This window comes from Megalopta genalis, chromosome 17 (genome assembly GCF_051020955.1).
Source record: "Megalopta genalis isolate 19385.01 chromosome 17, iyMegGena1_principal, whole genome shotgun sequence".
In the NCBI taxonomy this organism is placed as follows: domain Eukaryota; kingdom Metazoa; phylum Arthropoda; class Insecta; order Hymenoptera; family Halictidae; genus Megalopta; species Megalopta genalis.
The window spans coordinates 3,000,001-3,012,613 of record NC_135029.1 but is presented as its reverse complement, the minus strand read 5'-3'; the positions used below and the strand labels follow the sequence as shown (position 1 = coordinate 3,012,613).

The 12,613-nt window shown below is 32.3% G+C and overlaps 1 protein-coding gene across 17 annotated transcripts in view; it reads left to right on the top strand.

Moving 5' to 3' along the window:
- mnb (minibrain) overlaps positions 1-12,613 on the top strand; it is a 56,159-nt gene that overhangs the window by 42,057 nt on the left and 1,489 nt on the right. For all 17 annotated transcript variants that reach the window (XM_033474873.2, XM_076527074.1, XM_076527073.1 and 14 more), the window contains 6 exons: positions 529-697; positions 1,414-1,581; positions 1,673-1,959; positions 2,038-2,184; positions 3,798-4,230; positions 8,691-12,613. The exon at positions 8,691-12,613 is cut by the window's right edge and continues 1,489 nt beyond it. In XM_033474873.2, the coding sequence (XP_033330764.1) occupies positions 529-697; positions 1,414-1,581; positions 1,673-1,959; positions 2,038-2,184; positions 3,798-4,230; positions 8,691-9,151 (1,665 nt within the window). In that variant the 3' untranslated portion in view covers positions 9,152-12,613. The remainder of the gene's footprint in view (positions 1-528; positions 698-1,413; positions 1,582-1,672; positions 1,960-2,037; positions 2,185-3,797; positions 4,231-8,690) is intronic.

Sequence of the window (12,613 nt, the reverse complement as noted above, 5' to 3'; positions counted from 1 at the left end):
CGTCAATGTTTGACAATGAGATGATAAGTGCTTTCTGAACACAAAATACTTCGACACATTTTTGAAAAGTTTTTCTGCTGGAACAATTTGTCTACTGGATTCGTGTTTGGAATGAGAAGCTCTGTAATGATCATCTCGTGAATTTTAACTAGAAATGATATGTCAAAACATAATTTTTTGTTTTCAAACATAAATTTTGCTAACGCTCTTTAGAAAAATGAGTTTTAGCAAATTTATAAACACCGATTAACAGCATTTTTAACATCAAAAACTTTGATTAAATAATTGTATGCACACGCGTGAAATAATTTTTAGTGCAAAATTGCGCAAAATAATACCTCGATTATAGTTTATTAACTTAGTATTATAAGAACTAGGAAAAGGAGGAATACAATTAGATATTCGAACTTGATACTTTTGACTTTCATATACGAAACTGAATTTATGTATTCGGTAAGAGATCTTAACTAAGTAACTTTCAATATATAGTTTCTTCTAACTGTATTAATTTGTATTCACAATTTACAGGTTTATTACGCTAAGAAGAAGAGAAGGGCGCAACAGATGCAAGGAGAAGATGGTTCCCATAAAAAGGAAAGAAAATTGTACAACGATGGTTGGGATGATGATAATCATGATTATATTATCAAAAATGGGGAAAAGTTCCTCGATCGCTATGAGATCGATTCGTTAATAGGTAAAATTATCACTTAAATTTAATATTAACGTTTTCACAGATCGAACTATTGTTTTCATGAATATACAAATTTTTAATACGTCATCTGTTTTAAATTTTGTGGAGTTCGTGAACTACATTGATCTCGATTAAGTTGCAGTAAACCAAACTGAAATATAAAAGCATTAAACAACAGTAGATCGTAACGAAGGAAAAATTGATTATATGAAAAAATGAGAGATTAACAATATTAAATGAAATTTCTTACGTAATACTTCCTACTTATAAGAATAAAGTTTGATAATTATATATTATATTTTGAAAATTTTTTATATTTACTTGTCATCATCGCTTTGAAATAAGCGATTATATGTATAGAACAAATCATTATGTGCCATTGCCAATATTTAGAGATAATTATATTAAAAAGTATACAATTAATAAAGAAGTAATAATAGTTGCAAATTAGTCAAATTATAATCGGTTTCATACAATTTTTAATAACTGCATTATATTAATAATATGTAACATATATAACAGTTTCGCATTTCGCAAGATCAGCCTGTATAAATCTGATATTATGTTAACAAATTTTTGTTTCTACAAATTACAGTATATATGCTAGATTTAGACTTACAAATGCATAAAACCTGTAGTCTTAAAACAAAATTCAACAAATCACCATGACATATTACATTGAAGCTGTCAGATTAGTATAATTTGTATCTCACTTTCAGGTAAAGGCAGTTTCGGCCAAGTAGTAAAAGCGTTTGATCATGAAGAACAAACGCAAGTGGCAATAAAAATTATCAAGAATAAAAAACCTTTTCTAAATCAAGCGCAAATCGAAGTGAGGCTATTGGAAATGATGAACAGGGCGGATACCGAGAATAAATATTATATAGGTCTGTGTCTGTCGGAACATTGCCGGCCTACACTTCTAATAGGTATAGTACCTTAAACAAAATTATATTACTACAAATTTTTCATTTACAGTTAAGCTGAAAAGGCATTTTATGTGGCGGAATCACTTATGTCTGGTATTCGAACTGTTATCGTATAATCTATATGATCTACTTAGAAATACGAATTTTCGAGGAGTGTCGTTGAACTTAACAAGAAAGTTTGCACAGCAACTGTGTACTGCCCTTTTGTTCCTGTCTACACCGGAATTGAACATCATTCACTGTGATCTGAAACCCGAAAACATACTTTTGTGCAATCCCAAACGAAGTGCGATAAAAATAGTGGACTTCGGTAGCTCGTGTCAGCTTGGGCAAAGAGTGAGTGTTTGACGCGATTCCAGCAGTGCCTTGACGGCCACAAATTAATGCTTACTCTTTTTCCACACACAATTTTAGATATACCAGTATATTCAATCCAGGTTTTACCGATCTCCTGAAGTCTTGTTAGGAATACCTTACGACCTTGCAATAGACATGTGGAGTCTAGGATGTATTTTAGTTGAAATGCATACAGGAGAACCTTTGTTCAGTGGGGCCAATGAGGTAAACAGAATTATATTTATTTGTTACTTTCTTATTATACAGTGAAGTATTTTTGAACAATCTAACTAGTTCCAGAACCTTCTAGCATTTAGGAATATATTGATTCAATTTGTGTACATTGTGTAAACTGATATAGAAATAACAAAAGATAAGATATGGAAATATTTTTTGTAAGCATTGATTATGGTATATTTGTTTATTATAGCATTTTAATTGTATTGATAAGGCTATCTGTTATATCATTTTTTCATTTTTCACTATATGATGAGACAAGTTCCAGTACAAATTAATGAGTGCCTATTGATAATTTCAATAATAATAATTTCAGTAACAATACCAAAAACAACAAGTTAAGATAAACAAAACATTAGTCATAGAAGTTTCTGCTGTTTTTCTCTGAATTTGCTCTATAGGCTGTGTCTTTATTTTAAGAACTAGTTAAAGAACAATTATCATTTTCTATATTTATATTTTTATGATAATTTTTAATTCACTACTCATTTGTTATCAGTATTATTATTTTGAATTGATTGGTTCTTCCAGTGATTAAATCTGGGCGTTTGAAAGCATATTTGAGCCTAAAAGTTCTCTATATGACATATAATACTTGAGACTGTTTAGTAGAGCGATAAAAGGATAAGATCAAGTGTGAATAAAACATATTTTTAATAGTACTTTTTATATTGTTAGAAGGAAAATATATCAAAATCCATATCGTTATTTGTATTAGCTCTAATTGGTATTAGTATTGATGCAAAGGTAATGATATACTAATAAAAAATAAATAAGCTAAGGAGTTACATAAACTTAGCAACAGTAAAAGTAGTATTAGATATGAGAATTTTTTTATATATTCATTATATTTTGCCGAGTAATTGTAACAATTTTAATGCAAAATCTAAAAATTTTATTTTATTCCTCATAATATTGAAGCAGAAGTTTTTTTTAGTTTCTTTTATATACGCCCACAATGAGATCATGATCATTACATATGGCATTGAAAATTTATGTAGCACACACAAATATTAATACTATGATTGTGACATATGATTGTTACAGTTTTTGAAAAAATTATAACAAGCGACGTGGTGTTATAATCGTAATTTTTGTCTTTGTATCCATCTGCTACTTTCCATGTATTTATAAGTAACTATGTTTCGTTATCACCAAGTCTCTGTATCTAAAGTAAACCGAACTAGTGTGTAAAAATGAATGACTTACCTTACACTTTGCTTCACGGGGAAAGGAGAGATATAGAATTGATTAGCCATAGTTACAACACTTGACCGTTTTAGAGCTGATGTAATAACGATTCTGTAAAAAGAATTTTCATCTGTAAGTGTTCTAGCAGCGTTGCGGATCTTCTAATTATTTTAGTCAGAATCTTTATTTAAGTTAAGTTATTTTAAAGACGCTTCCAACCGCAGGTTAATATTATTACCTATTATTCGAGAGATAAACTGATTCCTGTTACTTCAGACTTACAACATAGGAGTGGAGTAGACAACTTTTATGACTTCAGTTACCTTCTTTCGAAAAGCACACCATTGTTAATATTGCGCTAGATACTTGATGTCTAATAATGTTGCTCATTATATCTGACGATATTTCAGGTCGATCAAATGAATAAAATCGTAGAAGTACTAGGAATGCCACCGAAACATATATTGGACCAAGCGCACAAAGCGCGGAAATACTTTGACAAAGTCCCCACGGATGGCTCGTATGTGCTGAAAAAATCTAAGGACGGTAAAAAGTACAAACCTCCTGGCACGAGGCGCTTACACGATATCTTAGGCGTTGAAAGCGGAGGCCCTGGTGGTAGAAGGATAGGTGAACCTGGTCATTCAATTTCTGATTACCTCAAATTCAAAGACTTGATTCTGCGGATGCTGGACTTTGATCCGAAAACAAGGGTGACGCCGTATTACGCACTTCAGCACAATTTCTTTAAGCGAACAGCCGACGAGGGGACCAACACAAATATTGCTGCTGCCAACAGTGCTAACACGAGCCCGGCAGTGGTATCGATGAGCCAGGATCACGGTAAGTCGCTGCATACCTGATAGTGTGGAAGTTCTTATTTATAATTAACATGATTAATGTATATTCAGATCACACTGCTTACAATAATAGCGTTCTTAAACATTCATTCTCGTCAGAATTTAAGCTGTACTGTATTTCCTTAAATTTCTTTGATAAGAGGATGGTAAAATTACATAATAATCAACGGAAATATTAAACAATTATTTTCATGGAGATTTTATCCAACATTTCCTATAAAAAATGAATACATATTTTATGATTTTAGAATATGGGTAAATTTTCATAATTATACGATTAAATGTTGATAGTAATCAAGGGTCTATATGTATCAAACCAGATATCAATTGAGTTTATTGGTTATAGATTCTATTTATCTCGCACACAACTTCTTCCATATCATTTATTGCTCCTAAACTTTATATAACTCTATGGTTTCGTATTTGCAACACATTAGAGATATTGAAAAATTTGTTTAACAAATATTATGAACAGGGCGAAATCGAAAGTTAAGAAAATATTTTTAATCATTTACTACTTAATCAACCGCTTTGCACATAAATTCATAAAAATCTTCAGATCGGAACATAAATGACTGTTGCAGAAATTTCTGAAAAGAAACACATAATTATCATCGGATCAAATTAGCTGCGACTCAACATTTTAAGGAACTACTCCATAGCATTGAAGATTTAGGCAGGCTTTAATTTGTGCAGAAAATAAGAAACTTCCTTGTACTTTCTTTTCATTAAAAAAAGTTGTGGAAATAATACTCGACAAAATTGGCTATCAGTTGTATTCGCAAAACGAATATGATCACATTTATAATAAATTTTTCTAAAGCGAAGCGAGAGGACTATGTTGTTGATGGTATTTCATTTTTCAAAGCTGTTTAACGATTAATTATTTGAATAGTGTTTCGATAAGGTATATCCCTTACTGATATCTTTTATTTTCTGCGCAAACTAAACAATACTTGTTGTTGCCCGTAGATATGATGGGGGGACAGTACGTGGCTCGATGACTGTCGTATCCGCGGGGCGGCGACGACCTGTCCTAGGCCCCAACCCTAATCTTACTTACTAACATAAGTAAGTTCTGTCTAACAAACAATCCTACAAGCTAAAAAACTAACAATGTCCCTGATAATCATATCCTGGCCTCGGATGTAATATGCGAAACCTTGCTTGCTTAACCAAATCAAACTCGCACTTTCAACTTTCTAAAACGAGACACGGATTCACATTGATTGCCCGTGCCTCCGGACTTCAATATCAATATTCTTCTACAATTAATACATCCGTAATAAGATTACCTACCTTAGTTACCTAAGAATGTTTTTGTCGATATGACGTGCTATATTAGAATTTAAAAATAGTAAACGTCGAATATCGTTACTGGAATATTTTCTTTCTAATGCGAGGACGCGCACGTCGACTTACAAAGAGTGTATAAAATGTATAATAGCCACTGTGACGCGTATGTTTCTTTTGTATGCATATTTAACATTCTGATCACTCGATTTCAAAGGGCATATTCCAGCTAACAATATTTGAATGACATATCTGTGTTAATTAAGTTTTTATTCTGTAGAGCGATTACTTCATTGTCTTGTACTTTATTTCGTGCATGCTTTAATTGCTTGCATATAGCACGTTTAGGAGTGCGTCTTCATCAAATATGCGAGATATTAGACTTTGCCGTTACAGTGAAAATTCTTGTGTGGCACACAAGAGTTTCGTCAACCCATGTGGTGCACATACATCCTTACAGGATCCATTTTACTCGAGTAATTTTTTCTATTTTGTACGATCTTTAAGAGTACGGTAACAAAATACGCAATGTAGGATGCGTAAAATCTATCCTACGTTGAAATAGTTTTATATGCATTTACAAAGTATTTTAAATGGTAAATTCTAAATGCTCCAGATTAAACCAAAAAAAATGTTTCAATAATGAAATTCGTTTTCTAGTAGGAGACTAGGAGTTTATGTTAGTACGATATTATTATATCGACTTTTATCTTCTTTATTATAAACATTTAGTAATTGTATCTAGATACCTAAAGTTTTATCGTACCTTGACGGAACTAAATTCGAAGTATCAGAAAATCCTTTAAAAAAATGTTCTGTTCGAAAAATCCATCGTTATTAAAAATATGTTATTAAAGCATTAATTTCACTGAAATCTTTTTTCTCTGCACTACTAGGCCGTTTATATTTTCGGAAGAATCTTACTTATAATTTTTATTAATGATAGATGCGTTGTATCTAAATAAGAGTTAAAATTAAATGAACACTTGAATGTCATATGAACAAAGATTACAATTTAGTAATTCTATTTAACTAATTGTTACTTTTTATTCAGTTTTACGGTTAACGTATTTGCAAGAAAATGTTATAATTAGGTTTGTAAAATGATTTATTTTCTCTTGGATAAAAAGATGTATAAACTTAAAGAGTAACATAACAGTGTAAACAAAACTAAGTTGCAGACGTTACAGTGTTACAAACTTTCATATATTAGGCGAACGGAAAATTTTTAAATCTATTTTGCATGTTAGTCCAGGGCTTCGTTTTAAACTTTTCGTAAATATATTATTTATACAGCATTCGTTAAAAAATTGTCCGATATTTATGAGGAAAGTTTTAGATTCCAGAATCCTGAAGAAAATAGAGACCTAGGAAATAATTTCTCCAAGAAATCTGCATATTAGTAATTTCAAAAATTTTTGGATTTGGATGAAGTACATAACATTTATATTGTGCTATAGAAATATATGATAAAAAGTTTGAGAGATTTGCATGAATGAATTGCATGCTTTAAATAAACGTAAATGTGTCAGATTTTTTAAAGAAATGTATTAATGTTTTCGTTCTGTAAAAAAGTTGTCTGGAATGAATTAATCCACAAAGAAAAAGGTAAAAGGTCAGAAAGCTTAATCAATCACATAGATAATGTGTGAAGATCTTTTTCTTGTCTCGAAATAGATACATGTAACACATTTAACGAAATTAATGTTACTGATCATTATGTCTAGACTGCAGATTTTTATGCAAAATAAAAATTGTCTGCATTAATTGCAAGATACAGAAACTGCATAGACACTTCTCTCATTCTTCAATTATTTTATTAAGTTGAAAATAATACAAAAGTATTTTTAAATTCTTGAAATGTTTTCACTGTTTCATATTTGATCTACTCGTTTTTGTCATAAATTCATAAAATCTGCAGTCTAGTAATGTCAATATACAATTTAACTCCAATTTAACTCATATCCAACTGAAAATATGTAGATCCTACTTGACATCGAATTGTCAGTTACTTGTAAGACAAATAACATTTTTTTAACATGATAAAAGATCGAACTTCCACACGACTGCAAATAATAATTAAAATTAAAAGGGAAACTATAAAATATAATAGGGAGATAAAAATAAGAAAAGAATAAGATTGTCAACTCAATTTTGTCTACACTGTTTCTTTAGGTTCAGTTTTTCATTATTATTAAAATTAATTTACATTATTCTATGAAAGTACTTATAAGATTTATAAAAATACATAAACTATGCTAAAATGTGAGAAGAAAAGAATATTAGTTAAAAAACCATGAAACTATAATCCTTCCACCTAAAATAAGGAGATAACTTTTCAATTTTGTCAAACTATATGACTTTGGTTATTAGAAGAGATGTGATAAATTTAGAGCTGTATAAATACTTGTTCTATTGTTTTAAGTAAATCCAATTTTATTTATCATAAATTTTAACGTAAAATAATAATAAAATAAATAAAACATAAATTAAAATACTTTGCATTGTAAAATGAAATGCAATTCATTAGAAAATTATGACGTACTTAGTCAACGTAATTAATTTTATATATAATCATAAACATGAGGTCTAGTAAATTCAAATATACTCAACGTATAATATCGTAATGTATTGTATAGATTTTTGTGAATTATTTGTAAATTAAAGGAACTCGCAGACCGTACGTAAATATTATAGAAATTTGAATACACAGCAAGTCTTATAAAATATATTTAAATTTACCAAAATAAAGAATTCATAATAATCACCATACCTATATTATTTAAGATCATATTTTAGATTTAACTGCAATCTAAGTTGCAGTCGCTAATAATAAATTTAGAAAAGACTCATCATCTCATATACCTAATAGTCGAAACAAAAACAGATCTAAGGTTTAAATTTAATGGTCTATTAGGTAATCTAAAGATAGAAAGGGAAAGACAAACGAGACAGTGAAATATTAAGTTCAGTGCCTGGAATGTATCCCTGTAGTACTTTTTTTTGAATTTTTTTTATGTGTTTTGAATCTCCTATAGTGATGTTTTTATCATAAGAGCTAGTAATTCATTGGATGATCTTTGGATTAGTGTGAAGATGAATATTGATTATTCACTTGTGAACTAAGTTTGTTTTTTCTTAATGTCCCAGGACTGGTAACCATGTCAGGACAGGGAAGCAGTAACAGTGGCAATCCGATGCAAGGATCAAGTCTCCCTGGTGGTGGCTATCAACCGATGGAGTGCGAGTCATCGCCTCGGCATACGGCCAATCGACGCGTGGTAACAACAAGTTATCCGTCAACTTCGGCCACTGGGGTCTCTGCATCCGGGCCAATGTCCATGCAATCTGTAGACAGCTCCCTGATACAAAGCTCTCTTGGATCGTATAATAGCCTAATTCTCCCTGGAATACCCCATCTGCCTGCGATGATGACTTCACCGATGATTCAGCAGCAGAATTTCTACAATTACGGCTATCCGACGACTGATGCGCACGGGATAGTCAGGCAACCGTCGACAGTCTCAACCGGCAAACAGAGAGATCCGGAAAGAGAAGACAGTCCTATGGTTGGAGTATGCGTCCAGCAGAGTCCAGTAGCTATTCACTGAACGAAAAGAGCGAATGAAAACCACGACGACAGTAAATGATACAACTGTCGCCGCGATCGCGGTACCGTCAAAATATGTTAGGTGATTATACATACTATATATATATACAATGTACACTACACGACGATATCGCAAAGAACTTATCGAACTGTTTGTGAAAGCAAAACAAAAAAAAAATGGGGAAGAAAAAAGCGGAGAGCAATGAGAACGGGCAGTAGGAACTTGAAGGTCCTTCCCCGTTGCGTTGCTTTGCATTTCGTCGTTAAATGTCGGCTGCGAGAGTATCCCGATACAGAAATACCAGCGTACGATGCTGCCGTATAAAAGTGTCAAAATGAGAAAAAAAAGAAACAAACAAACGAAACTATCGACATTGGTAAAAGTACACTATTTCGATTTGAAAATGGGACAAATAGAAAAAAGTCAGGGTTTAACACAATAACTCATCGTGCGGGAAGCTCTTCGCTCCTTCGTTCATGAAAAGAGAGCTTCTAAGAAACATACGAGCCGGCTTCTAAGGAAATAAAGACCGAGAAAGATCGATTCGAAGAAGTATTACGAAGGAATGCAAAGGAAAACACGAGGGAAGTCTCCTCTTTTCCGTTTGTTTTTCTTTCCCTTCTTAGTCTTCTGTTTGTCTATCTTAAGAAGCCGACTGGTCTTACATTGGGCACGGATACACCGCGTCCGGCACAGAAGCTTATGATACTTTGCTTATGAGCACGGACGGACAAACATGGTCTAGTGAGGATGAACCCAGCTGGCCTCTCGGGTCCTGCCCGATTCTACGAACACTCCATAAAATGCTTTAGTCGCGTGCAGAAACGTTGTTATCAAAAAAAAATTTGGCACCCAAAACTGTGTGGCCTAGAGAGAGAAAACGTGATAATTACTATTATAAAGATGCATAAAAAAGCGGAGGAGGAAAAGTAAGAATTATCAGTGTAAGCATATACTCCAATAGAGTTTTATACACAATGTCACGGATGTAAACGGATTAGCAAGTAATTGCTAGCAAACAGTCGCGTCGAATGCTAGATATTTGTACAATATACATAGATAATTGATAAGAGTGCAGCTTTAGGATCTAGTTTTAAGTGTGAGAAGAGGACACTGACATTGTACACTCGACTCTTTTATTTACTTTGATGAATAGAGAAGAGGATGTTGCGAGCGTCAGTTTGTTGCTGATATAAAAGAACTTTAAACAAACGAGGTTTGCATGATTCAGACAACAATACATATTTATACAGAAGAAAGAAAAAAATACACAGTAATAAGAAAGTTAAAAAAAGCAGTATACATGTAAGATCGATCAAGAACGATATAATCATACAAAAACCTAGATACTTTATAATAAACGATACGCGCGTACTCATATGCATATGTTTCCAATGGCGGTCGTAATTGGTTTTTGCCGTTTCACTTCAATAATTATAGCGTTTATTTATATTATATTGTTATACCTTCGACGTAAGTTCGTAATCGTTTTCTGGCATTTGCGTACTTTTACTTCGTTAAATTTTGATTAACTAGGCTAACAAAAATCACTTTACAAAGTTCTTTCTCATATTATTTCTATCTTCTGTTCATTTAGCTATGAAGTACTAAAAGTAACGTGGTTACAGAAATAAGATGCCAGATTGCGAAACATTAAATACAAATAAATTGTGTCAATAGCGATAAGATAATATATATAAAAAAAATTAAAACGACACGACGGGCGATCTAAATTTTTCGATACTTATTAACGACACATACATTGCAACCAATAATAATCCTTGAGATATTTTGCATATTTTACTCTCGTTCTCTTTTTTTGCTGCGACGCATCTACTAAACAGATTGAACTTTTAAACATGATTTTATTAGATTTTATTGACGGTTTTGTATTATTTTATATGAAACAAATTACTACAATTATAGATTCAAACAATACTTAAACATTTTATTGTATACGGTATGTCAGCTTCTCGACGGTTTACTACGAGCATATGACGCTACATGTTTTTAACATTGATTAAAATCCTTTAATACATTATTTTTTAACGATATCGATTGTGGACTCATTAATTTGTATTGTTAAAATTTATTATGCTCACAATATGGTCAACTTTAAGGATGGTTTTGCGCATCTCAAGGAGTCTCAAATTTGTAATCTTTTTTTTGCGTATTGATAGTGAATTATTTCATGAGATGAATTTCTTAGAATATTGCATTTCTATTTGTTTTTTTTTCTTTTTTTTTTGGTGTATTTGCCGATAGAATTAACGACTCACGAAACGATATTCGTTCGAATTCTTACTGAACGTTCTCGAGAACGAAACACTTGCGTTATTAGAGTAATTTCTCTTCGTCTTGATGTACGACGATCATTACGTATGATACTTTGGACTTTATAAGAAGCACAACGAGTTTGTGTTCAAGCTGAAATAAATGAGAAATGACAGACGCAATGGTGTGTACACTCGATCTAAAGTCACAATCACAAGCGATCAGGAGAAGCTGTTCAAATTCTATGTTAACGTGGAACGTTTTATCTCGACGACATCTCTCGACGGAAATAGTGAGAGTATAGTATGACTTTAGAGACGTATGATTTTTCAAGACAAAAAAACTACACGGAAACCAAAAGAAAACATAGATTGTTTGTCGAATTCGGTTGGAACACTATTGCAAAAGGTTCCGACATTTCGATAATCTTGTTGAACGGCAAAAATCAGTACGCTCTATAAACGTAGACGAAGTGTGTGAAACACACACGTGCCCTCTTCCAAATTCACATAACACGCGTTGCGCTCATTGGTCCGTTCGCGGCACCGGGATTTCGCTTCTCTCTTCTTTTTTTTTACTTATGTATTTTGGTACGAGAAACTTCGCTTTTTGATAAAGAAACGCAAAACGAGAAGACCGAGCGTAAGAGAACGTTGTCTAAGTCTTTCTTCTCGGCAAGAGAGGCTGAAGAAAGATGTAGGAGATCGACTTATGGGCGCAACGCAGCCTTTTCCAATGCATCATCGAAGCATTTTCTCATCCGAAGATTGTTGATTTTTAACAATAATATGATTATGCTTACGTTGTTCACGCGCAGCGAAATCATTGATTGTATCGCGTAGTTTCTAAACGTATGTAATACAATCCGCCGCTTTACAAGTGAAAACGACGGTCGTCATGCGAGACTTGAATTTGAAGGAAATTAATTTTGGGGATATACTGGCAACAGGAAATAAGGGAAAATGTTTAAACACGCTTCAAGCGATTATTGCAGATAAGAACTTGAATGTTACTCAGAAGAGTGGTGGTCGATTATTGGGTAAAGGTAAAAATTGGAAGAAAACATAAAAAAAAAGAATAATGCAACATGTCGGATTACGAAAGGGATTGAGAATATTCGGTTTGAAATGTGAAATTCGTAATTATACAGCAATAGATTGATTTCAAACACTCCAATTAATTTTTCAT